This window comes from Mixophyes fleayi, chromosome 2, assembly GCF_038048845.1.
Source record: "Mixophyes fleayi isolate aMixFle1 chromosome 2, aMixFle1.hap1, whole genome shotgun sequence".
Lineage (NCBI taxonomy): Eukaryota > Metazoa > Chordata > Amphibia > Anura > Limnodynastidae > Mixophyes > Mixophyes fleayi.
In genome coordinates, this window is record NC_134403.1 from 53,800,763 (window position 1) to 53,826,876 (window position 26,114).

Consider the following 26,114-nt stretch of genomic DNA (forward strand, 5'->3'; position numbering starts at 1 on the left):
AAATTATTCTTTTAGGGGAATAGATTGAGAATAAAAAAATCTATAGTCTTAAGAAATCATAGCAAGAAACAACAATTTAAGAATAAAAAAGAAATGTTTACTTCCTAAATAAAGACTGTTTCACAGAATATTATGTCAAAATGCATAGTCATCCAATCAAGGGCATTTTTAAGAACATATTCCTATCTGCACTTTTAACAATATTCCCCATTGCATTACTGAATCAGCTGTTTTTTAAAGTTAAATAGTGACATCTAGTGGTAGCAATGAAATTTGCTACTGCACCAAACAAGATTAATCTCACTGAAACAATGAAAAAAGGAAGACAATATGCAGCTACTCATGTTCAAGCAGATCCAGTCACTCCGCCCCAACTGCATTTTCTACCAGTGGCTATCAGCATCTAATCCAGCGTTTCTCAAAGTATTCTCCTTGAAGGCTATGAGGTTTTCATGACATCATAACATATTATAGTTATATACTATGTGAAATAAAGCAGCCTCATAATAAATTGTGCGATGAAAAGGTGAACTGAGACAATATTTGGTTTCTTCCGTTCATACATTTCACTCTTCCCTCTACTCCACCACTACTATGTGTTGTTCGATTGTCGCTCATTGCAGCGATACAGAATCTGCCACAATTTTTCAGTAATACTTTGCTGAGGTTGCTGAGCACACTCAGCTGCCTCTGCAAAACTGGTCCGGGATCGGTAAGGCTTATCTTACTGCTTCGGTCTTGGGTTGATGTTCGCATGCTTTCAGTTCCACTAAGTCATAATAAAAAAAATAATTCAAAAATAGAGTAAAAAAAATTAAAAATATTTTAAAAGAATTGCCAATTGAAAAAAAGAGAAGACTTTATTTAAATAATGTGTTTTCATTGATTTTCTTCTGCTATCACCATCCTGATATGTGATGTGACACCATGATCCTTGTTAAATGTTTCATACTTTGTATGGTGAGTATTTTGCTGATAAGAGTTACTGGAAATCTATTTGCAGGCGGGGTCTGCAGCTGGTGATAACACTTTCATTGTGGCATTAACCCCTAAATGGGTGTTTTTTTCATAGATAGGGATTTTCTCCATTAGATAGATAGACCCAGGGGAGGGCTGGTAAATTTTAGCCCAGGTGGCAAGGCTAGACCATACTTGCCAACTCTCCCGGAACGTCCGGGAGACTCCCGCATTTTGCGTGAGTCTCCCGGACTCCCGAGAGAGTATAGCAATCTCCCTGATCTGCCCAGAAGTGGGCAGAATACGGTTCAAATGCCGCGATTCACGGCTAAAATGACGCAATTTTTGGGGCCCCGCCCCCTACACGCCTACCTCCTACTAGCAGCTCCCGGAAAAAAAAAATGAAATGTTGGCAAGTATGGGCTAGACTCAGCAGCCTATTAGGAACATTTTAAAGGGAAAAAAATGCAGGTGGCCCAGTGAACCAGCCCAGGGTAGCCCACTATAGGACATACTTGCCAACGTTTCCTCGTTGGCTTCAGGGAGATTACGGGGGAGGTGGGCGTGCGGGGCTTGATGAATTGCATCATTTTGGCCCCACCCCCTAAACGATTGTCACAATTTTAGCCAATTACAGCAGGGGGCTGCGGTAAGATGATGTGATAGTTACATCATTAAGCCCCCCCCCCCCTGCCGCCACTTATCTATTGCAGGGACGAGAACCGGCAGGTTGCCCTGGTCTCCCAGAAATGCGTGAGTCTCCAGGAGTAGGCAACTAGAAAAGCAGCTAATGAATCTCTAGAGACTGAAGTGTCTATTACATTTCTGTCTCCATTACTGAAGTCATGTTGTCTTACTTGTCAGTCTTTGATTAAATCTTGGTCTCCATGAAAATGGCCACCTCTATAGGCATCAATATATGGACATAGGACACAATTTCTGAACAGTGTCATCCTGCCACAGATGGCGAAGCCAACCACGTCTTGTACTGGCTCAGCATCAGGGAGAATGCCAGACTCTTCAGGGAGTGAGGGAGATCACCCCTATTTCAGGGAGTCTCCCGGACATTCAGGGAGAGTTGGCAAGTATGCTATAGGACCAGCCCTGGTGGTATATGCCTCCGAACCCAGCCTGCACCTGGATAGACCCCTTATGGTGCTAATGCAAGACTTTTTAGAAAGGTGTGTACAATTCAGGCACAAAAGAAAACATGTTATTATTGGTATTATTATCTACCATTAGACAAAAATACTGCAGTATTCTGTTATTGTGTGGTTTGGGGTTCACTAAATGCTGATAAAATATAACATACATAAATATTTTTTTTAGAATTAGCAGAATCATAGCGAACTCACAGCATCCTCTAGTAATGTACGTCCCAGTCCCAGGTAGTTTGTTTACATTTGAGAGAATAGCATGTTGTTCGGTCGGCCATTTTCTCGCAGACCAAGTTAGAGTGAGACAAGATGTAATTGTCTCCACCAAAATGGATCCAGTAATGGGGACAGTAAAACAGACGCGCTAACTAACACCTTACCTTCCGAGCAGACTCTCCCCAGTATGATGACAGTGCAGATGCGCATGTCCGTGCTCTGGTTTTCGCGCGCTGTGCAGTCAGTCTGTCATCCGGGGGTTTCGCGGGCTGGTTTGAAGCAGTGTCCTGTACGGTTGTGCCGGGAACTGTCCGTGTGTTGTGTACGATGAGTCTGTGGGTGGACAAGTACCGGCCTACCTCCCTCTCCAAGCTGGACTACCATAAGGAGCAGGCGGCTCAGCTCCGGAGCCTGGTACGGTGCTGCCTTATACCTCACAACCTTCCCTCCTTCCAACAGTCATGTCCATCTTTACTTATAAAATGTGGTTTATTTAGGTCTGATATTAAACTTATACTGGATACAGTGGTTATGATGGGAATATACTGGATACAGTGGTTATGATGGGGATTACATAGCTGTCAATTTGTTTTCTAAGGACAGGTTGATAACATGTTCTGCTTTTCACACTTATTTTCCAGTAGCTGTATCCAGGGCTGATTTAGATAAAGGATATTAACATCAAGTGAAGTTTTAGTAGAGGTGCAGGGCCCCATACTAAGGACTCCCTCCTGCTGGACTCCACATTGGCAGCATGGGGAGGTTATATAGTGATTGTATAGTGCTAGGGGGTCTGTGCGATCAGGATCACAACCTCCTGCACAGTCCTGGGACATGGGTTGGTGACTGAAATTGGACTTGGGTACGAATATCCCTAAATCCACTTTAAAGGAATGTCTGTAACGTCAGTACGTTCATTCAATCCAGGTTATTGCAATTTAGATATAAGTGGGAAAAGCAATCCAATTCACAGGTATGAGTTCAGTGTGATAAATTCGACAGCATTATTATTAATGCAATTACCACCCCCACCCCTCATTCAAACTTAGCATTTTGCTATCCATGATACCTCTTCTATAATGAAGCTGCCGTCCTACTGTCACCATGTAAAATGGCACCTAGCTCAAATTTCTCTTATACAGGCGAAGATGAGGGAGCAGTGTCGGGGTAATGGAGAGAAGATGCTATAGTGGAGAAGGCACAGCAACTGCAGTTGTTCAGGTGCAAGTAGCACACATATATTAGGTACCAAATTATATAAACTGGATATGGTTAAAATTGAAGAGATCAAAATTGGTAAAAACCAAGAGCTATAATAAATTCACACATTTAAGCAATTTAAAGAGTGGTTAAATCAGAGGGAATGCAGGCAACTACCACTGCTTGTCCTGGAGAGAAAACCCATAAGACCTAAGAGTGGTTGTCAGATAAGTATTTAATAATAGTGCATTTTCCCACATAGAGAAATGGCAGCTTTATGCTATTTTATACTCCCACAGCATCCAGAACTGCACATATTTGGCCCTTGTGTCTCAGATGCTCACCTGGCAGTGTCAGCGTTTTGGGGCGGTAATGTACTCTTCCACTACTGTTACTGCATACTATTATATATTGGAATAAGGTAGAAGCCGTAAATATATTAAGTGCATTGAAAAAGCTGGAAACCATAATAAATATAATACATGTGCAGAAACAAAGTATAGGGATCTAATCAAACTAGGGACTCCTGTCCTCAACCTCTGTAATCCTTGTTATCATGACATTTAGCTTTACTTGCTCATTGCTGGATCTGGAGAGAACCATAGACATTTGTTTGACAATGATATCAGGCATAATGTTTATAATCTGTCCTGTGCTGATAAAGCCAAAGGTCTGTAAAAGTAATTGCTGTACATTAACCATTCTTCTGGCCTTTGCAGCTTCACAGTCTTGGGGACGATCCCTGCACTAATTGAAAGAAAAAGCTCATTAGGTGCAGTGTAATGCACAGATGTTGTCTAGGACAGTTAAAGGTTGTATTGCATCCACAGGAGTGTATTTTGACTGCCCACAATAAGAGACCAAGCAACACTCCCATAACTTATCTGCAGGGATCACACTGTTACCGTGTTTGACATTGCTGCTTGTTTCCATCTCGATAACGTCACCCGTTCCTGTTTTTGTACTATTTCCCCATCTACAGTATTGGTGATTAAGTCCAGGCCTGGATGGCTAGAGATTTGTAGTGTGCCACCACTACTATGTTAGAAAGCATTGAGTAGACACATTAGTTGCACTGTATGTACAGCAGGGCTGGACAAGCCACTAACCAATTGCATGTAAAAAAAACCCAATAAAAAACCATCTATTTTAACTTCGCTTTAGCTCCTATTGTCTCTCACTACCTCCACCCTCTAGAATGTAAGCTCTTTCAGAAGGGGTCCTCTATCTTATGTCTCATGTCTGTCTTCCTTGTTTGTCCCTGTCATGTCTTTTACAGAAATTGTATTTTGGATCAATGCATTTATTTTTTATTCTACTCTGTACATGTTGTTATGTTTTCATGTATGTCATATTTGCATTCCTGTGACAGGCGCCACAGAATCTGTGGCACAATACAAATATACATTGATGTTGATGATAACTTGGGAATGATATCTGGAATTCACATTTTTCCTAGCGTTTTAAAAATCCTGCTGGCTGCTAGACTTGACTGACTTGTGGACAAAATTGTACATATTTTGTTAGTAGTAAAAATATAAAAATACACCATGTGTGTATGTATAAGTGTGTGTACATGTATATATTACAAAATGTTTATATATTAAAAATAAATAAATTAGGCAGAGCGTGGGCATTTTTCCTTGTGTGTATGTATGTATATATATATATATATATATATATATATATATATATATTATATATTTCTACTAAATTGTTTTGGGTGGAGAACCCCTTAGCACTGTATTATAGAATGCATTCTCATAATACAATATCTATACACTCATATCTTGAAACAATATGCAAAGTGGTGCAATGGAGTGATAATAACATTGAATTATATCTTTATTGCACTTTTGTTTAGCATTCACATTTAAAATTCTAAACACGGGTATCTGTTTGCAGGTACAATGTGGAGACTTTCCTCATCTCCTGGTGTTTGGACCGTCTGGAGCTGGAAAGAAGACCAGAATAATGTGCTTGTTACGAGAGCTTTATGGCGCTGGAGTAGAAAAACTGCGTATTGAACATCAGTCAATAACGGTATGTTTTGTTCCAAAGTGTAATGCCAGTTGTGAGCTATTGTGTGTGTATATATAAAAAACGCACTGCATGCGCTGTGACAAGGAAGCAGTTTTATTGCTTCTTGATGAATGAACTAAACATGCCGCTATATAGATTCAAATAGTCTCTACACAAGTTACATGGATTAGAAAATAAATAATTTGTACCAGGATGTTCTGTACTTGGCGCCATTCACACACATGCGCGCACACACTGGACTACTACTGATGGCCCTTGGTTCCTTGCACCATTTGGGAACCATTACTAGTGACTATCGGGTTTTTACCCCCTGCAAAATGATCTATATTGAATTCCATACATGCAAAGCAGTGTTTCCTCTTCAGCTTTTCCTAGAAAATTCTTTGATGTCATTACCTTTGTTTCCATAAAGGAGTGAGTACCTCTGTCATCTGAGACTGCACAAGAGCTTGTGGTATTGCAGGTTATTTTATTCAACTTATGACAACCCACAGTGAATCTGTTTGGTGGCTGCCACATTACTGTGAGCCAACCTATATGCGACAGCTTGCAGTAATGGTGGCATTGACAGACTTGGGTATAGGCCAGTGTATGGTGGGCTTTAGGCCATTGTGCTCTTCTTACATGGAAGATTGTAATCAACATAGGACTAAGAGGGTAGAATGCTTTTATGCTGGGTATTGGGCTCTGCTGGACACAAGCATTATATGGTGGATTTAAGACTGGTGAACACAAGTGTGTTATACTGGGTGCAGGCACTATACAGTGGAAATAGGAACTTTTGGCGTGATTACTTATGCTGGGAATGAGATTGTTGGGCAGTTTATGTTGGACATAGGACAGAAGAACATTGGCATTATATAGTGGACTTAAGAACTGTGGGCATTAGGCATTTATGCAGGGCAGAAGCAGAGCATGATTGAACATAGCAGACCTGGGTATGAGACGTACCATACAGCAAATTGCAGCACAGCTATGAATAGCCGTACTAGGTGCATGAGGTAAACGTGATCAAAGGCACTGATTGAGGTGTGGAGACAGGTACCAGACAGTCCAGGTAGAAGGTACAGACGTGTACAGAAGGCATAGGTAATGAAAAGAGTAGGACATGAAGGAAAGGGGCCCTGATTGCTATAGCTTACAAGATGGAGAGGAAGGAGCAGATAATCGGGTGACCTAGTGTAAGGGGATCTGTATGTAAGCTAGGCACGAGTAGTATATGACAGGCATGTCTGTAGTGTGCACAGTGTGATGTGTATGTATCTGCTATGCTATATTCTATTTACATTTTTGTCTAATTGTGCACTGTGCTATTCAGCTTCTCCAGTATTGACGTCCACATTTATTTAGCAGAGCTGAACAGCACTGATGTATATTGTTATGTTTCTATATTTTCTTTAACTGTGACTGTCACACATTAAAATTGGTAAGGTATGGAAATACAATATCACATGGAAGAGGAAACATTATATATACATATGTACTCTTACTCCAGTACTTAGTTACCATACAGTTAATATCCTGTATCACTTACTTTAAACAGACTCCGTCGAAGAAGAAAATTGAGATTAGTTCCATAGCGAGCAACTACCATCTAGAGGTCAATCCAAGGTATGCTGCAAAGTGATAGCTTGTCATTACTATTATTACTGTTATTATTTTTCATTTCATTCCACTTAAGAGAATGATTAGTGATCAGAATTTGTGGCTTCTTGTTTCCTTTTCCCAGTGATGCTGGCAATAGTGATCGTGTTGTGATCCAAGAATTATTGAAGAACGTTGCCCAGTCACAGCAACTTGAGACAAGTACTCAGAGAGATTTTAAAGGCAAGTTTCTTTATTTTAAATTTATTTTCCCTTTCAAATCTACCTAGAGATATTTTTATGTATTCAGTATACCAATAAATGTATAGTAAGTTATGTATGAGCTTACCCATCCAAATAGACCATTTGTAGTTAAGGAATAGGATATTTTTATGGATTAATTTGAAATTAGCTCCCAACTCCTATACAGAAAGGGATTTGGGGCAGATTTATCAAACCACCTAAAAGGAAAGGTGCGATGTTGCCAATCAGATTCTAGCTATCATTTTTTAGAATGTACTAGATAAATGATAGCTAGAATCTGTCTGGTTGTTATGGGCAACACCTCTACTTTTCTTTTTTGATAAATATACTCCATTGCCTCCTTCTGAATGATTATCTCTCCCTAATCCCACACATACTGGTGGTGATGCAGAGTTAAATGTAATTTGGATTAATTTACAGGCCAGAACTGTGTACGCAAAAATAGTGTATTTCTCCCCATATGATGAGTCAGGAACATCTTCAGAGTGATAACGCAATCAGCCAATCGGAAGCCGTTAGCTGGTGCTGGCTTTAGTCATCAATATTCGTGTGTATGTTCAGCAGCCCCTAGGTTGGTGATAATATTGCAATCACCCCTACAGTACTCTGCCAGCGTTAGAATGCCTCATCCCGCTTCTCCAGGCGCACGTGGGTAGAATCGTGGAAATCCCCATCAGCCCCAGTATTCTCTAGTAGAATACCGTGAGTCATCTGACTGGTGAGAAACACTAGGGGCATCCATCTCTGGGGTTTCCCTGCAAGCTTATCCAAGACTAGTTTTTATATGGCTTCAATAGCTCTAACACAGCACATTCTATTAACAATAGTATGTGTCCGGAAGATCATGTTGTGGCATATTTAACACATGAATTGTAATCAAAAAGAAATAAATACAAAATAGCTAGTCCTCTTTTACATATAACGTTTAATACTGTGCTAGTAGAGTTCACATTGGAATCACTACAACAGTAAGATGACTTTTAGGGAATTTCTTGGCTGCCTAGTGGTTATGTGACCTATTTGAAAGCACTTATCCTGTGTACTTGGGGTTCTGCAATTTTAAAGCATTTGGTGAGCCACTATGTTTACAATACAGGGTTCAATATCTCATTATCTAAAATGATCAGTGAGCTAATATATCCTGTCTTGCTTACTGTAATGTGTTCTACATTGTTCATATGGTAAACATGATGAGCAGCCACATGTACTTTTTCCTCTGTGAATGGAATATTTTTGAATTCGCCAAGTGCATAAGAGAATGGAAGTGTTGCAGATTCAATATTCTCCTAGTTGGGTTTCCCACTCCAGATAGAGAGAATACTGACTGGTATTCTTAGTACTCACTCGATTAGTTTAGATACTAAAGCCAGAGTATTTTTCTTCAATATAATATTGAGCTGCCATTACTACTGGGAGAGTGACTGTTGAAAATCGTGGCCTGATTGATTGTAGCATTGACAGTGGATCAGGGATCATCATCATATTTATATAGCGCCACTAATTCTGCAGCGCTGTACAGAGAACTCATTCACATCAGTCCCTGCCCCATAGGGATGTTCTTTTCCTATTGCCCTGAACCCAAAGTGTGAGGTGTGCTTCCATTTAAGACTTATTTACTCCTACATGGCAAGGGAGAACAGGTTATACATATTACTGTCCCTGTTCGGAAAGTGCCTTTGCTCATTGTAATACCTTTTCTACACTGTGCAGTTGTCCTGTTAACAGAGGTGGATAAACTTACGAAAGATGCCCAGCATGCTTTGAGAAGAACCATGGAGAAGTACATGTCTACTTGCAGAATCATTCTGTGTTGTAATTCTACATCTAAAGTCATTTCTCCTATACGAAGCAGATGTTTGGCAGTTCGTGTTCCAGCTCCCAGCATTGAAGAGGTAAATGTTACAGTTCATTCTGCCTAAGTATTAATGGTATTGCTCATAGAGCAGTCATGTGAATCTTGATTGCACCCTGTTCATGCATTAAATCCTCTGTGACATCTGCTGCTTTCTCTTTGCTCCAAATGAGCTGCGTTGTCTTTGGATATTATCTACAGATATCTATCCAGAAGCACTTTATTCTCAGTTGTTAAAAGCAAAGGTGGAGGGGGAAATGTTTCTGTAATAAAGACATACACAGTCATGGTCTTCCAGAGTGTTCCTCTACATTCACTGTGAGGAGCAGTGCTAAGCAATTTAATAAAGAGGGCAGTGTCAGGAGCCATGTGGGGAAAGACAGTATCATTTTTAAATGTAACTTCTAGTATTTTAAGCATGGTGCACCAAATTATGGGGGAAAAGACCTTTCTCATTCATCCTATCTGGGGGACACTGCTACCATTGGGTTGTATGTGGGGAGCCTGGGAGTTGACACTTAACAAGTTAATACATTTGTTTATACTTGCTGACTGAACTCCTCCCCTCTGCAACCCCTCCTAGCCTCGGTGTATTTTAAGTGCCCAAAAAGTTGGGCTCACTGTGGCTGCTCTGCAGCTATCTTTTGCTGATATTAGATTTATTTTATTATCTCTTTTCTTAATCTTAGAAATAGGGGTGTGTGTGCTGCACTGCAGCACATGCACTTACTGAGTCAGTAGTGGAGTGTATTCCATTACCGGGTCCCAGCTTTCACAGGAGGCGCACACGACGCACCATAGATAAACTGCTATTGCAATTACAAGCAACTGTTTTCTATCTGACCACTGTCACTCAGATCAGCGCTAGATGTCTGGTGCTGCCATTAGGCAGAGAGCGCTAGTCACTATATATGCGCACTGCCATTTACAATTCCGGTTATGCCATTCCCCTGCAGATGCGGAGGGGGGACTGGGGATCACGTTTCTGGCCACAAAGAAGAATTGGAGCAAGAGGCTGATGCGGGTGTAATATAGAAGCACAGCAGAAGAGCCATTTTTGACAGATAACGCTATAGAAGGGAGAATCCCAGATAGTGGTTACTTCACACCCACCCCCCCCAATCTGCTACGATGCAATGGTATATTCCCGAAGCAGGAACTGCAGACATGGCTACAGACTCCTCTCCTCTATGGCGCTGATGGTCCTTGGCTATCGGGAGCTAAGTACTTCATGAATTGTTGTGCAGATATATATATATAATTTGTGTGTACGGTCACTATTATGTTAATCTGCACCTATTTCATGCATATGAAAAATGTATTATACAGTTTCTATACGTTTTGCTGTGTATAGGTATATGACAGGGGTCAGGGAACTTTTTTACCTTTTACCCCCAAATATATTTAGAAATGGCGACGTTACCCCCATGATTAGAAATTAACAAAATATTACTAATATTAATAATAGTAATTAAGGAAATCATATATTATTAATTATTTGACTTCTAACCTGTATGGAATCAGCTTCAGCTTCAAAACTTCAGGTTTTTGAGAAATGATGTTGCTTCATTGTTGATACGAGAGCATCAATATTGGGGCATTTTGATGTCAGAGCAATTTGGATACAGTCTTCAGCGTCCAATCGATTTCTCTGCTTCGTTTTTATGTTTGTTAAAGTTGAAAATCCTTGTTCGCAAAGGTAGGTAGTTGCAAAAGGCAGCAACTTTTTGACTGCCTCCTCATGTGCAATTTGGAATGCCTTTGCAGCAGTCGACATCCAAAAATTTGAAAGATCTGTTTTGCTTTCAAATGCAATACGTGCTTCATTATTGCATCGAAGTTCAAGAAGTGCCTCTGCCAACCCTTGAGGTTCTTCTGGTACAACATTAATTTCACATTGAAATGGGTCTACAATCCAACCTACAGCGTGTGAATCAAGATCTGGAAAGTAATCAGAGAACCGCTCTTTGAGTTTGGTAAGATGCCTTATAACTGTATCCTTGATGTCTTCAAAAGTAATATTTTCACAATCTTCCAAGAACAAAGCTAACTTTGAAAAGGTAGCTATCTTTTTCTGTTCAGCTTTCTGTCTCCAATATAACAGCTTTGATCCAAATGCAGAAATCTTTTCTCTGGCTGAAATTATATTTATGTTTTTTCCTTGCAATTCTTTGTTCAATACATTAACATGCTCAAACATATCAGCTAAATATGCGAGATGTGCAACCCACGTGGAGTTTGTAAACTTCTCTGCGAGAACATGCTTTTGATCAACCAAAAAAATTTCAAGTTCAGTTTTGAGAGCCCACACTCGGTTCAGAACATTTCCACGTGAGAGCCACCTCACTTCTGTATGATAAAGTAGGTCTGTATATTCAGCCTCACCATCTTTACATAATTCACGAAATAATCGCGTGTTTAGTGCATGTCCTTTGATAAGATTGACAATCTTGATAACATCATGCATGACGGCTTCCAGTGCAGGTTCCAAATGTTTCACAAGCAGTGCCTGGCGATGGATAATACAGTGGTTTACTTCAACTTTTGGATTTTTCTCTCTCACCAAAGCCGAAAAACCATTAACATGACCCAACATAGCTGGAGCTCCATCAACAGACACAGCAACGCAGTCTTCCCACTGTAAATTGACGCCATTAAAGTATTCATTAACTTTATTGAAGATATCAATCCCACGAGATCGCAAGTCGAGAGGCGAACACAACAACAATTGCTCTTCAATGAGACGTAAACCTTTGTAGCGGACATATACCATCAGCTGCGAATTACTACTAACATCTGTAGTCTCATCAAGCTGAATAGCAAAGTATTTACTCTCTTTTATTGAGGTAATAACTTCTTGCCTCACATTTTCTGCTAAAATAGAAATTCTTCCTTTAATAACTCTTGCAGACAAGGGCACTGAATTTAGTTTCTTGGCTTCATTCTGACCACACATAATCTCTGCCATTTTCAAAGCTGCTGGTTTAACCAATTCTTCACCAATAGTATACGGTTTTTTGTTCCGAGCAATCAACCAGGCCACTTCAAAGCTAGCCTTTGATGCTGAACGTTGATTGAATGTACCTCTCAAGTTGCTGTCCAGTCTTTGTCTTTTGACAGACATTTCCAAATTTGCAAAATATTCCCGCGGTTTTGAACTCAGATGTGGGTGCAAATTATCCAAGTGCTTCTTCAATTGACTCTTTTTGAAAGATTCTGCAGTCAGTACTTTTAAACAAACAACACACTGTGGTTTCATTATTCCTTTGTCGTCAATTTCAGTAAACCCATAATCAAGGAACTCTTCCTGGTATATTCGTTTTCTATTTGATGTCATCTGACGGGTAAAAAAGACAGTGATTGGAAAAGTTGTAACCAATCAGCACACATTTAGAGAGCACAGAAAGGAGGTTCCATAACCACTGAAATTAATTGTAATGCACACTGTACCCCCAGAAATTGATGATATATCCTGCTAGTACGGTACACAGCCTGGCAGCAATTGATGACCATATCATACCACAAAATCTAAAAACGGTTTGGATGAATCTCTTCCAAGAAGTTGTATTTGTAGCTATAATTACGAGGACATTATGTTTATATATAAAAAATTAAATGAAAATATATTTATTCCAATAAAATTCAAAAATAAGTCAGATTCCCCCAAAACAAGCAGTATTAAGCACCAATGTAAAACAATCCAAAGAGATAAAACGACACTAAAACACCTCTAATTGAGCACCAGGTGGGGCCTGATTGTTGCGCAGGGCATATAGGGAGAGAAAAAAGAAAACATAAGAGGCACTCCAGTCCCTTATCAGTAAATTCCATATATGAATTAAAACTTGACTTTTATTGTATTCATTAAAAAATGCGAAATATTAAAAAGTGGTAAATTGTGTGCATGTATTGTGTTAAAACAAACACCCGACAACAGTACAGGAAGAAAAAAATTCCTTGTTAGGGCATCAAGAGAAGATTCCCTTCATTACCTATATTGTAGATTTCTCTGATGAATATATATATAAAGCGCTGTATAGCTTTATCTTGAATGTATCATCACTGGTTGCGCAGGGCTCTAGTCAAGCATCGAATAATAATGCAATTGACTATATATATATATATATATGCCTCCCTCACCCTATATGCCTCTGTTATTTAACTTACTTTTATATTGACGTTCTCTGTTTTCTTCTGCCGCTGCTCGTCTCTGCTCCTCACTGAAATTGACGTCGGCCGTGATGACATTCAGTGGGAGAGAGCAGGAGAGGGGACTGCTGGGAGCCGTGCGGTCAGGTGATTTATGAAAAAAAAAACCCGCTTTGGAGCCGCGGCGTAGGAAAAAAAAAAAAACCCGCTTTGGAGCCGCGGCGTATGGTTACCCCCGGAAAAGCCATTTTTACCCCATTTGGGGTAATTTACCCCTGTTCGCCGACCACTGGTATATGAGATGCTATGTTTATTTAATGACATACAGTACTACACAGTTTATATACAATGTTGCTGCATACAAAAGTACTGCCTAGAGTTAGCTGGAAATAGAAGTATTCCCTGAACAGGTGCCACATACTTCTCTCCTTTCATATTGAGATACTGTTTTGTCTGAGAGCTAAAGAAAACAGGTATCCTCTACATTAACTCATTCTGCACCTTTATAACTGTGTTGCCCGCTAAGGTATTTAAAACACAAGGAACTGGCCAGTGCCGCAGTTACCTGGTTCGACCCGGGGCCGATAGTGCAGACTAGGGGGCTTACCCGTGGGATTAAATCTAGGATAGCACGCCACCCCAGATGTGTGTGTGTGTGTGTATATCTACTTTATATATATATATATATATATATATATATATATATATATATATATATATATATATCAGTCAGTGGTCAGTCCCACACTCTCTTTACAAGCCCTCATCCTGTATCTCTTCTCGAATCATGGGTTAAGATCTAAGGTGGTCTCTGTTCTTTCATTGATATCTGATACGCCCTTCTCTGGGAACAGTATAGGAGCAGGACTGGTAGTACAAGGAGAAGGGTATAAAAGCTTGCTCTGGCTACCCCAGGCTCTGACCTGGTATGGCAGTGCTTCCAGGACTGGTACTCCACTTCTTAGAATGGGTTACTTCCAAGTCAGGTCTGCACCAGTAGGGGAGAACGGGCATGAAACACAGGAGTTCCTGGTTCCCAGCATTAGCATTGATGCCTACAACATTACAGCTCCATCTGGATGGTTTTTCGACCTCTTCCCCGTTTACAGCAGCACCTTCGCTTCTCTAGTCTGGCCTTTCATGTGAGCAAGGGTCTTACAGAGACTCTGCACTTCTGCTGGTCTTTGTCAGCACTGGATGACATTATCAAGGCAGATTCAACTTGCATGCCATAACAGCTTCCTACCCAGGCTTCAGGGTATGTGTCTACAGGAGTGATAGTTCTCTCTCCATTCCACTTGGTTCCCTCACCAAGAATGTCCTTCTGGAAATTGTTTTGGATACCAAGGCCACGGTCTTCGGTCGGAGTGTGTTCTGGGGGACAGGCTGAGTTTCTCCGCATTGTCCTCAAATGCTTCACAAACGGGAGGTTTTTTAGGGAATGGTATCCTACTTTGTGATTCTCCCTGAAGGGAGGTTAAATCCTACTCCTTCCGATGGATCTGGTAAGCAAAGGATCGGTTTTCACTCAACTGGGTAGTCCAGATGCTTAGATTTCAAACTCATATCAAGTGGAGGCCCTTCTTAAAGGAGTGGCCCTTACGGTACCATCTCTAGACAGACAGAGCCTGGGCACATGGTACATGGTGACACCGATGCCATCCTATGGGCTGGAGAGCAGTGTCCTCCGTCTAAGGGACGGGGCTCCGTATCTGATTTAAGGAGCCTGATCTTTGAGAGAGTTCTGCAGACAAGTGTTGGACCAAAGGGTCACGTTACTGCCCCAGCAGGGAACTCAGTCATTTTTCAAGAATTCCAGCCCCTCTTTGGTCTGAATGTGCCAGTTTTGAGGCATACGTCAACAGAGCGGGCAGGACCAGGAATGCATGAGGACGTTCAGTTCCAGCTTAGTCCATTGGGTGGACTTCTGTCGCAACGACCCAGCCGGGAAAGGTATTATCTCTATGCAGATCTTCAAAGGCTGTGTTGGCAGTGGATTTACCAAATACACATCTCGGCGTGCCTTGGCACTGTCTCCAGAACCTGGATTCTGTTCAGGACCAGTGTTCCTACTGTTGAGGTGGTCGTCATGTCCATTTTTCTCAGCCTGGGGAGCAGCCCAGATACTTGTCAAGAGACTGTAATTAGTGACCAAGCGAACTATACTGGATATGATTAGCACAAGTGAGGCTTCATATTTCTACGGACCCACAGTATGTCCGTGTGCATGCGGCTAATTGAATGAAGTTTTCACAATCCCTCCGGATGGTCATCAATATGGGTAAGAGCTTTCTATCATTTTGCGCTCTGACCTTGGATGGAGTCTACATTCACTGTGTGAAGGTATCCACATTTTTAACACGTTTGAAGGAACAGGCACTTAGATGTGTATACTCCTCCTCGTAACATTGTAGCTATTCGAGAAGTCATTTATTATTGATAGGACATTTCTCCCTAAACTGAACTTCCTAATATACTAAGGAGTCGCAAACTCCTACTAATCATAATCTGCTTTAATCATTGGGTCACGGACTATATATCCAATTTTTTCATGCTATACAAATGATTTGACTTTTTTTTAATTCATAGAACCCGGGTTTTTATACAATTTTCATCTTATATCTACATGGTCGCATGAAGTGGTCATGTTTACTGATATGTTGCATATTTAGTTAAATAATGATTCATTAATCAATCTGATTTTTGTTGTGTTTCTCTTTATTATGAGACAATGTGTTATTTTAACATAAATTACTATTAAATGTTTTATTGAATGTATTCCACGTTGATTGTTCTGCCATAGTATATTGCTTCGGTGATATAAGCAGGTTTACAGCGCTCTGTGTTTCTGCATGGCCGTCATGTCCATGCAGTGAAAGTCCTGAAGGGGAGAACCGTTCCTTCCACTACACATATTCCCCTGAATATCCAGAGGGTCTATACAGGAGGCCCTGTTTAGAATTCTGATGGCTTCAAATTGGGCCCATTGGATCAGAATACAGTATTCTAATCATGCTGTGTCTGTGGTGGAGAGGTCTGTTTGCCTAACATAGTCCTTCTCCCTTGGGGCCCCCTTATAGCCGGGATCATCCTCAGATATGCTTCTTGATCAGGATCGTTATGGCTGGCTTCTGACGGTTACGGAAATTCTCAACCAGAATAGTGACCACCCTTTTCATTTTCTCTTACCGATAGGGTCATGTTATGGGTAGTTGGCTGTCCAGATTTGTGAGGATTGGCTTCCACTAGATTGGGTTTATGCTGAGATTGGGAAAGGCTGGCGGCTCAGTAGACCCTCGCTGGGAGTTTCTGTATTCTGTCCAACAGGCATTGCAGGTTCTGTTGGACTCTGTCTATATTGGCTTAGTGTCCATTCCACCCACTTCGTGGGGGTAGATTGGGCTGCACTAATGGGTGCTTCGGCGCATCACCTCAGCCTAGTAGTCATATAGTCCTCTGGCTGCTATTCACATGGGTAACCTTGTTACTTTTGTCCCTACAACCGTGTTGCGTGCCGGATTATGAGAGCATAGTCCCCATGGTAGCAGTGTCCCCCAGATAGGATGGATGAGAAAAGAAGATTTTTGTATTTACATTAAATCTTTCTCTGAATCTGTCTGTGGGACACTGCGTTCCCTCCCTTCTGCTCATCTACTGATTGGTCTTGGTTGTTTGACTTCCCTTCCTTGGGGCTTTTGTATTACACTGAGGCTAGGAGGGGTTGCAGAGAGGAGGAGTTCAGTCAGCAAGTATAAACAAATTTATTAACTTGTTTAGTGCCAACTCCCAGGCTCCCCACATACAACCCAATGCTAGCAGTGTCCCCTAGATGGATTCAGAGAGAGAGAAAATCTTTTTCCAGATAACGTTAAGTCTGCAGCGTTCCAGATAATAGAGCCTGTACCTATATATATTCGTTAAAACAGAATCTAGGAGCTGTTGTCTCGGAAACCTATTGTGTGTGAACAGAGCACAGCAGTCAAAATTTCTTATGGGTTATGTAGATATTTCTAGGCATTTTGTAAGTGTGATGCCCTTTCTTAGCTGCCAGGTACACAACATATCAGGGTCATTTTAAGGTAGGATTGTGAGCACAGTGCGCCATCTTTTCAATCATGACCCAATGTCTTTATTGAAACGCTTTGCTTTCAATTACAATACCTTGGCCTTAAAAAATTGTAACCATGAGATCAGAGGAGACGGTCCCTACCTATGGGACACATCGCCACCTTTCACTCTGTGAAAATGCAGATCAAATATGAATTCATGTCTTTACATAGTTGTCTGGAAAGCATTGATTTAGTTGTCTTTATAACAGAAACCTATTGCTTTGCAGGTATGCGCTGTTTTGTTTAGTGTGTGCAGGAAAGAAGGACTTTCTCTACCACAGGAACTCGCACGTAGGATTGCCGAAAAATCTGGAAGAAACCTTCGAAAAGCACTTCTCATGTGTGAGGCGTGTCGTGTTCAACAGTACGTAATTGTATTGTAGAGATTCATTGTTTTTATGATTTTCTGATGGTAATTTTAAATTTAAATAACTTAAACTAAAGCTAGGTACACACTACAGGTTTTTTGACCAATAATCGCCTCAACCAGCCGACATACAACCGCTTGTTCGAAAGTCGGGTCAGTGTGTTTAGTGACGCGATGGTCAAAAGTCTTCCCAAATGGACGATTGTCGCCTCACTTAGTTGGTCGTACCGTTCAATATTTTCGTTCCAATCTCCTTTCCATCGTGTATTGTGTATAAATTTACAATCGATCCACGGTAATCTTCTGATACTTCCTCGAGCTGGGGCTCCGTTGGGTGCATGAAAATTTGACATGCCTGTACCTATCTCACGTGAAGCGGTGTCCGCACATCACTGACTTGTTAGATGATTGTAATGGAATAGCAATAGCAGTAGTCTATAGCATTGATGCGTACAGGGTTTCCCAAAACAAGTCCTCAGGGCTCCCTAACAATGCAGGTTTCCCATATCTCCTTGCTGGAGCACAGGTGTATTCATTACTGACTGACACATTCGTCATCATCATCATTTATTTATATAGCGCCCCTAACTCCGCAGCGCCGTACAGAGAACTCATTCACATCAGTCCCTGCCCCATTGGAGCTTACAGTCTACATTCCCTAATATAGACACACACTCACACACATAGACATATACATACAGACAGACAGGTAGAGACTAGGGTCAATTTTTGATAGCAGCCAATTAACCTACCAGTATGTTTTTGGAGTGTGGGAGGAAACCGGAGCACCCGGAGGAAACCCACGCGAACACAGGGAGAACATACAAACTCCACACAGATAAGGCCATGGTTGGAAATCAAACTCATGACCCCACTGTTAGGGAGCCCTGAGGACTGGGTTTGGGAAACCCTGGTCTAGCATATGGCAGCCACTTCAATAAAGTGTAGTGTTGTACCAAAACAAGTTTTTATGTGTATTGCTCGCCTTCTTATTTAGGTCCCTGTACCACCTTATTGTCCACGCAATACACTTCCTTTTGTACAGCAGAATGTTTATGTCAGAATGACTAATTCTATTAGTGTCCATGCATTGTACTCCAACCCCCACCAACACCTGATCCTCATCCGCCGCCTTCTCACGTTCCTCGGCGCCAGACAGACTCCTTGGTCATTTTATACACTCACACATGGGCGTTCGTTTCTGCTGTAGACCAGATAGCTGTAGACCAGATCAGCGATGATGCCCGACATTGTGGGTGAAGACTATTTGTGCATAATAATCTCAGCAAATTTTGTCTTCTGTTTTTATGTGTTTTTCAGTGTAACTGTAGTGAAAGCTCTGCCCCTTTATGCTAATGTCTTTGGTATATCGTTACATGACCCAGAAATATCGCTTCAGTGTGTACGAAATTAAAATTATTGTTCGCAACAACATGGCTGTTAAGTTGCTACCGGGACGGTCGCTCTTTTGTTTATAGTCTAAAATGAGCCTAGTGTGTATGCAGTCTAGACCGAGCGATCGGATGTTAAATCGATCAGCATAGAAAGTTGGTGGAAAATTAGGCAGTGTGAACCTAGCATAAGAAGCATTGTCCGTCCTGATTAGCCTAGCAGTTAAACAGTTGTACAAATGGGTCTAATAGAATATACTTTGTTGATATTTAATTAAATAAAATGTATTTATTATATTCCTTTGCTTCCTGTTTTATGTCATTTTGGCTTATTTTTGTGGATTCCAGGTATCCCTTCAGCTCGGACCAAGACTTACCAGAGACTGATTGGGAGGTTTATGTGAAAGAGACTGCCAATGCCATCGTCAGTCAGCAAACACCACAAAGGTCAGAACATTCAGAAACGAATAGAAAGACGGTTTGTAGACAGAACTACCTGACAGTGACACATCCATATCGTTCTGTACATGAGAAATATAATACTGTATAACGATACAACCTGCAGCCTTTATCAGAATATCAAATGTTAAACAAATACAAATGTTTTTAAACTGTTAATTTTTAACAATTTGCACCAGATGAATATACTTTAATAGCTATTCAAATATTACCCCTGCAATCTACATATATTCACCTCAGTGTCTGTAATTTTATTAAACCTGCCCTTCAGCGCTTTCCACTCAGCCAAAACAAAACCATCTGTTTCAGGACACACTTGAGTGCCTGTTGTGCGTAAATGTGATGACTGACAGCACAGCCATGACTGCTACTAAACAAATAGGTGTGTGGGCAGTTTTCTGTCTTTCAATAGTTCAGCTTGTATTGATTTTCGGTCAACTGCAGACTTAAAGCTTATTTAAAAATACACTATAGTATGTATACATATGGGTGTATTTAGTAAGTCACGCGCAATTATTATTTTTCATTTAATTTTAGACTATTTTTATTTTGTGCACCTTTGTGAAGTCATGATCTCTGCATTAATCAGCTACTAGCAGATGGATTAGTCATCGCCTCCCGTTGTTACATCAAATTGTACATAGAACTCACTATTAGGCCATACAACACTAAACCTGATAACCAATGAATAGAAATAAGAGGTTTCTATTTTGAGTAGTTGATGGATTCTCTGTTCTTGGGATATCTTGGAGCATAACACACATCCAAAAATAATGTGCATTTGTAAAAGGACCTGTAGTTGCGACTCACAAGCGCACGCTATCTATTTCGGTTCTCAGATACTCGTTATAAGACTCGCACTTTTCCTTACACAATGTTGCCTTGCTCAGTCTTTTGACCACACTAAATAACACTTAAGCTTTACAGAAATATTTATCCAATAACCGCTGTATCTCGGCAGTACTTCAAAGTATATATTCGTTATAAATAACCAATACTCACAACATATGTATGTATTTCAATTAAAGTATTTTACTGTAAACACAGAAAAGCTTGTATTCACAGTTCACACATATATCATAACGTTGTTCAACATAAACCCTAGGTTCATCACCGTTATTCCTTACACTCTCCTAGCTTTACATATGTATCCTTGATAAGAATTAGTATTTATAATATTGATTTAACGATCACAGATATCAAACAATATATGACTATAAATAGTCAAATCAACACTACAAACAAATATAACTTTATATATATATATATATATATATATATATATATATATATTATCAATGATACTTATCAAATCCTTGTATCCTGGATCCAATTCTTGATTCTGCAATGTAGGAAAGAACGTTCCTGTAGTATAGAGTCCTTTTCTGTAGCATAGTGTAGGTTTTCTGTAGTATAGTATATTCCTATCCTTTTGTGTAGTGTAATACAATATATATTTTCTATAGTGTAGTGTATCCCTATAGAATAGTATACTGCCTTTCCTATAGTGTAATATATATCTTTTCTGTAGTGTGTCCCTATTAACCCTTTCCTGTAGTGTGTTTTCTGTAGTGTAGTGCTCGTTGTCCAGGGGCAGGCAGAAAGAGAGCGAGGGGGGGAGTTCCGGGTCTGGCTTTTATAGTCCGGACCATGAAACTCCCAGCCTCCCCAGCAGCAACGTGTGTGTGGTGATTCACCACACACATGTGGTTATCTGTGTGTCCAGGGGTGGTGATATCACCCCTGGCGGTTCTCCCCACTGTGTACGTGCCGACTTGAGTCGACATACACAGTGGGGTTCTGCTATGCAACTGCGTATGCGTCGTCGGTGCGTGCGCAGTTAGTGTGGCCATGTACGTGCCGATATTGGTGCGTGCATCGTAGTCGCGCATGCGCAGTTGTACCATGTACGTGCGCGCGCTCACACAGCGGCTCCCCCCTTCACAGCATTTATGTCATAAGAGGATTCTTTTGACACCATGAACAGAGTTTTACATTTACTTACAATCCATGGTGGGTAATTCTGAATGTAGTTTTGTTTTTTTCAGATACACAAAAAGAAAATGTACATACAAACCTTATTATGACACACGTCTGTAGATCAAATCTAAAGTAAAGTACTTCTATTTGGTATACCTATGAGTATTAGGAGAATAAAAGGAGTATATTTTGCGGATGACGTTTAGTCAATGCAGCTATGGGAATAATGTGTCTTATAAGTGTATATTTCCCTATAGATGCCTATGAATGTGAAAAGCAATGTATTTCAGCTATGCTACCAGATAGAAGCCTGATCTGTCATGAAAAGTTGAAAAAAGTATTTTAGTCTGCGTGAGTAGCAGCTGTGTAATAGACGAATGTTTAGTGTGTTATCTCTTGAATAGTTAACAAACACTGTTTTCCCCAACTAGAAATGGAACTTCTGTGCAGTCAAACATATTAACTTTGCTCATTCTAAGTTCTGTTGTGTAACCAATACGTTTTGATTCAATAGGTTGCTTGAGGTCCGTGGTCGACTTTATGAACTTTTGACTCACTGTATTCCTCCTGAAATCATAATGAAGGTATGTTTTGGTTTGAGCATACAAATTTTGAGTGTGTGATTAAAATGGCAATTTTAGTATACAGTGGTGAAACTGCATTTGTACCCCTTTGGGCTACAATTCCTGGGTAAATAAATGAAATAGTGTAGAATTTAAACTGCCCCTGTCTTCTGCATACAGTGGGCAGGCTGCATTCTCATGAATATTGGTTCAATCAGTTCGGTAGAAGCCAGTGACCTAACTGACGCTCTTGTTTGCACTCCGCTTATTGCTTTTTTCAGTTTGTTGTAAAGCATAATTTGAAGACCTTTCAGTTGTTTGCAAAATGCTTCTCCATTCACAAGAATGCTTCTAAAAAGATTAATTTTATTTTTTTTCTTGAGAAAATACCAGGTACAACGGTGGAAAAGGAACATGGCTTCATTGTCTGTTCCCTACAGGCATGAGAGGGGGAGAAAGGTTGTCTGGGCTTGAAATTGGGTCCAATTTACACTAAATCTAAGTTGTTCTTTACGCTTTCTTCTATAAATGTATCTGTTACTTTTTCTGTTTGTGGTAAAGAGGAAGAAAAAGCTGTAATTTACTCCTTGAGATCTACGTCCTAACAGATGTATTTGTTTTGTGTATTTCCGTTCCAGTCCTTATTATCAGAGCTGCTCAATAACTGTGATGGGCAGCTGAAAGGTGACGTGGTGCAGATGGCAGCTTACTATGAACATCGTCTGCAGCTTGGCAGCAAAGCAATTTACCATTTGGAAGCATTTGTGGCAAAGTTTATGGCTCTTTATAAGCGATTCATGGAGGATGGACTTGAAGCCATGATGTTCTAGTGTTAAAGGAGTTTGTCTGACTTTTTTTTTTGTTCATTTCTGGTTTATAACAGGTCTGATAGTTTTGTACTTGCAATATATTGGCACTTTTTACAAAATATTGATACCAGGGGTATAAAAGAATTCGCTGTCGTTGTGATCTGAAGAAACAAACTGAGTGTTTCCTACATTTATTTGGATGACATTTTCATTTATCACCCCCCCCTGTCCATTTAGCCCCTTGAACCTGATGACAGCGCGGTGGACGCTGTTTGTTTTGCAGGAGTACTTGAAACTTCCTTTTCCACAAGGCTTCATCTTTGAGATGTGGATCTGTGAAAATGAGCAGCTGTCAATGATGTTTTCAAGCAACAAACATTTGTACAATGTGTACTTTTCATGCAGGAAGTTACACAACAATTGGCAAATCACTAGTCAGTGTGTTTTTCTTGTCAAATTGCAATTGACTGAACTGGAATGTCCCCCTTGATAAATATTAGTTTGTGTGTGTGAAATAACAGTGCTCTGATTGACACCTTGTATGCAAAGAACAGGAGCTGGCTTATTTTTGTCATCTTTCATCTATATTCATGGGATTCTTTGCTCACAAGACATCCCAACATATCCGTCTGTTTGATTTCTGTGTTATGGCGTTCTTATGTTTCCCACTCATTGCTTAAAATCATCTGTATTCAAAAGCTGGCTCTGAGAAACACCGAATTTCTGTCTCATCCATTAAATATATTAACTCTTCAAATTCAATAAAACAATTATGATATCTGTCTTTTCTAAAGCTAAAACTTATTTTCCACATCACGTATGCTGGTATAGTGTTGTAAGATTCTTGTTCATTACTAACCTTAAGGCTGCCCAAGGCATATTTATGATTAAGATTAGAAAATGCTCTCTAAGTAAGCAGCAACTGGTATTAAGTGCACTCTCCTGTGTGGGCACCTGATGCTTATGATCATATAGTCTTTAGCCAGCTGAGATCACGTGACGCAAGCCAGAAAAAGTTATGGTTCCCGGTCATGTCACAATGATCACTGGAAGAAAGGTATTTTTTGGAAACAAATGAACCTTATGTAGCAAACTTTGTCAGCTATTTTGTGTCTAGTTAAAGTGTCACAAAGTTCTTTTCATGTGTTGTTTTTTTTTTTTTTATAGGTTGTTTCCACTTGACTTATTCTATGCAGGCAACTAGGACTTGGCTTTTTCTTTCCCCAATTGCTGTTGGAGGTTATTGGTGTTTAAGGTTAGATGGCGAAGGGTTATACATTTAGCTGTTAGGTATAAGTGAAGTATTGGTTAGTTAGATGATGGGAATAATAACTAAAGAATAACTTTTTGTTTTATTAATGTTTGGTTATGTATTGAAAAGCTCTGTTCAATCATTAGTTGTTGAAATTTCTTTTATATCTATTGCTTATTAATTATAATACAGCGATTTAACTACTTGGGTTCTTTTAGTTTTATCTGCTACTTCAGTATTTATGCAGGTGTTATAAACTTTTATAGTATGGCATTACCCTCTCCTGTATAATGTTGCCCAATTTTCTGACATGATTTGTTGGTCTGATCCTGAGAGCAGTAGGAATAGCTCAGTTTAGAGCTTGAGACAGAGATGGCCATTATAGTGTCATTCTTTACAGACTCAGGAAGACCTCTTCTGTGTCCCCACTGTAGTGTTCCAGGGGAAATGCCTTTGTGTAATAAGTATGCTCGCCTTATTTCTCCATGTGCAGATTGAGATTGGTATAAAAAGTATTCATTCATATATTAAACATGGCCTTTTACAAATCGTACATCGTCTAGAAATTGTCAGAAAAGATGCAAAATTTCCTACATCATGATGTAATTATGCCCTTCATTTGCCACAAGAAGTCATCTCTGGGTCTGGAGCAGTTTGCATGGAGGACATTTACTAGAACAAGTCCCCCCAAAAATGCAGGGTTAGCTAAAACACACACAGTCCTTCGCATACTGGCTTCTGTATAAATACATGTTTCAGAATGCATTATTATTATTATTATTATTATCCTTTATTTGTTAGGCGCCACAAGATTTCCGCAGCGCCGTACACCATACAAACAGTACACTATACAGGGTGAAACAGTACAAAACAATAAACAGAGATACCAGTACTTCAGGAGCTCCAGGCAGGTTAAAGCAATAAACACGGAGCCGAAGAACAGGTGAGGAGACAGGAGGAAAGAGGTCCCTGCTAAAGTGAGCTTACATCCTAAGGGAGGGAAAACAGAACAGGCACAAGGGGAGCCAGATGAGGCAAGGGAGAGAGCAAGTGGAGGAGATGAAGGGGTTATGCGGATGGTTGGTAGGCTTTAAGGAAGAGGTGGGTTTTCAGCGCACGTTTAAAGGAGCACAGAGTAGGAGAGAGGCGGATGGAACGAGGGAGGTCATTCCAGTGAAGGGGGGCTGCACGGGAAAAGTCTTGGATTCTGGAGTGTGAAGAAGTGATAAGAGAGGAGGAGAGGCGGCGATCATTGGCTGAGCGCAGGGAGCGGGCAGGAGTGTGAATGGATAGGAGGTTAGAGATATAAGGGGCAGTAGAGTTGGAGAGAGCCGTGTATGTGGTGGTGAGGAGTTTGAAGAGGATTCTATAGGGGAAGTGAAGCCAGTGTAGGGCGAGGCAGAGGAGGAGCGGCGTGAAAGGAAGATGAGTCTTGCGGCCGCATTGAGTACAGATCGGAGGGGGAAGAGATGTGAGTGGGGGAGGCCAATGAAGAGGAGGTTGCAGTAATCCAGGCGGGAGATGATGAGTGCATGGATGATAGTCTTGGCAGCATCCTGAGAGAGAAAGGGACGGATGCGGGCGAAGTTGGAAACGACAGGCTTGGGCAAGGGAGTGAATATGGGGGGCAAAAGAGAGCGAGGAGTCGAGGGTGACACCCAGACAGCGGAGTTGGGTGACAGAGGAGATGGTGGTGCCGTTGACGACAAAAGAGACGTTATCGTGGGATGGGAGTCTGGACGGAGGAAAGACAATGAGTTCC

The 26,114-nt window shown here is 40.6% G+C and overlaps 1 protein-coding gene across 2 annotated transcripts; it reads left to right on the forward strand.

Annotated features, from left to right (window-relative positions):
* The first annotated feature begins 2,501 nt into the window (after positions 1–2,501).
* On the forward strand, positions 2,502–24,903 carry RFC3 (replication factor C subunit 3). Of its 2 annotated transcripts, none has more exons than XM_075198987.1 (9): positions 2,502–2,744; positions 5,436–5,573; positions 7,117–7,184; positions 7,303–7,400; positions 9,132–9,313; positions 17,759–17,895; positions 19,638–19,736; positions 22,243–22,312; positions 24,268–24,903. In XM_075198987.1, the coding sequence occupies exons 1-9, from the start codon at positions 2,658–2,660 to the stop codon at positions 24,280–24,282; spliced, it is 894 nt and encodes a 297-aa protein (XP_075055088.1). In that variant the 5' UTR covers positions 2,502–2,657; the 3' UTR covers positions 24,283–24,903. The 2 variants fall into 2 exon arrangements, with proteins under 2 accessions (XP_075055088.1, XP_075055087.1); XM_075198986.1 differs by lacking the exon at positions 24,268–24,903 and adding an exon at positions 22,930–23,882 and having other exon boundaries at positions 2,503–2,744.
* The last annotated feature ends 1,211 nt before the right edge of the window (positions 24,904–26,114 follow it).

What these genes read in the sequence shown, in the direction of transcription:
- RFC3 (XM_075198986.1), top strand. Translation starts at nt 2,658, where the DNA reads ATGAGTCTGTGGGTGGACAAGTACCGGCCTACCTCCCTCTCCAAGCTG. An exon ending in CGGCTCAGCTCCGGAGCCTG is followed by an intron (nt 2,745 to 5,435) that starts GTACGGTGCTGC and finishes ATCTGTTTGCAG; the next exon opens with GTACAATGTGGAGACTTTCC. An exon ending in AGTCAGCAAACACCACAAAG is followed by an intron (nt 19,737 to 22,242) that starts GTCAGAACATTC and finishes TTGATTCAATAG; the next exon opens with GTTGCTTGAGGTCCGTGGTC.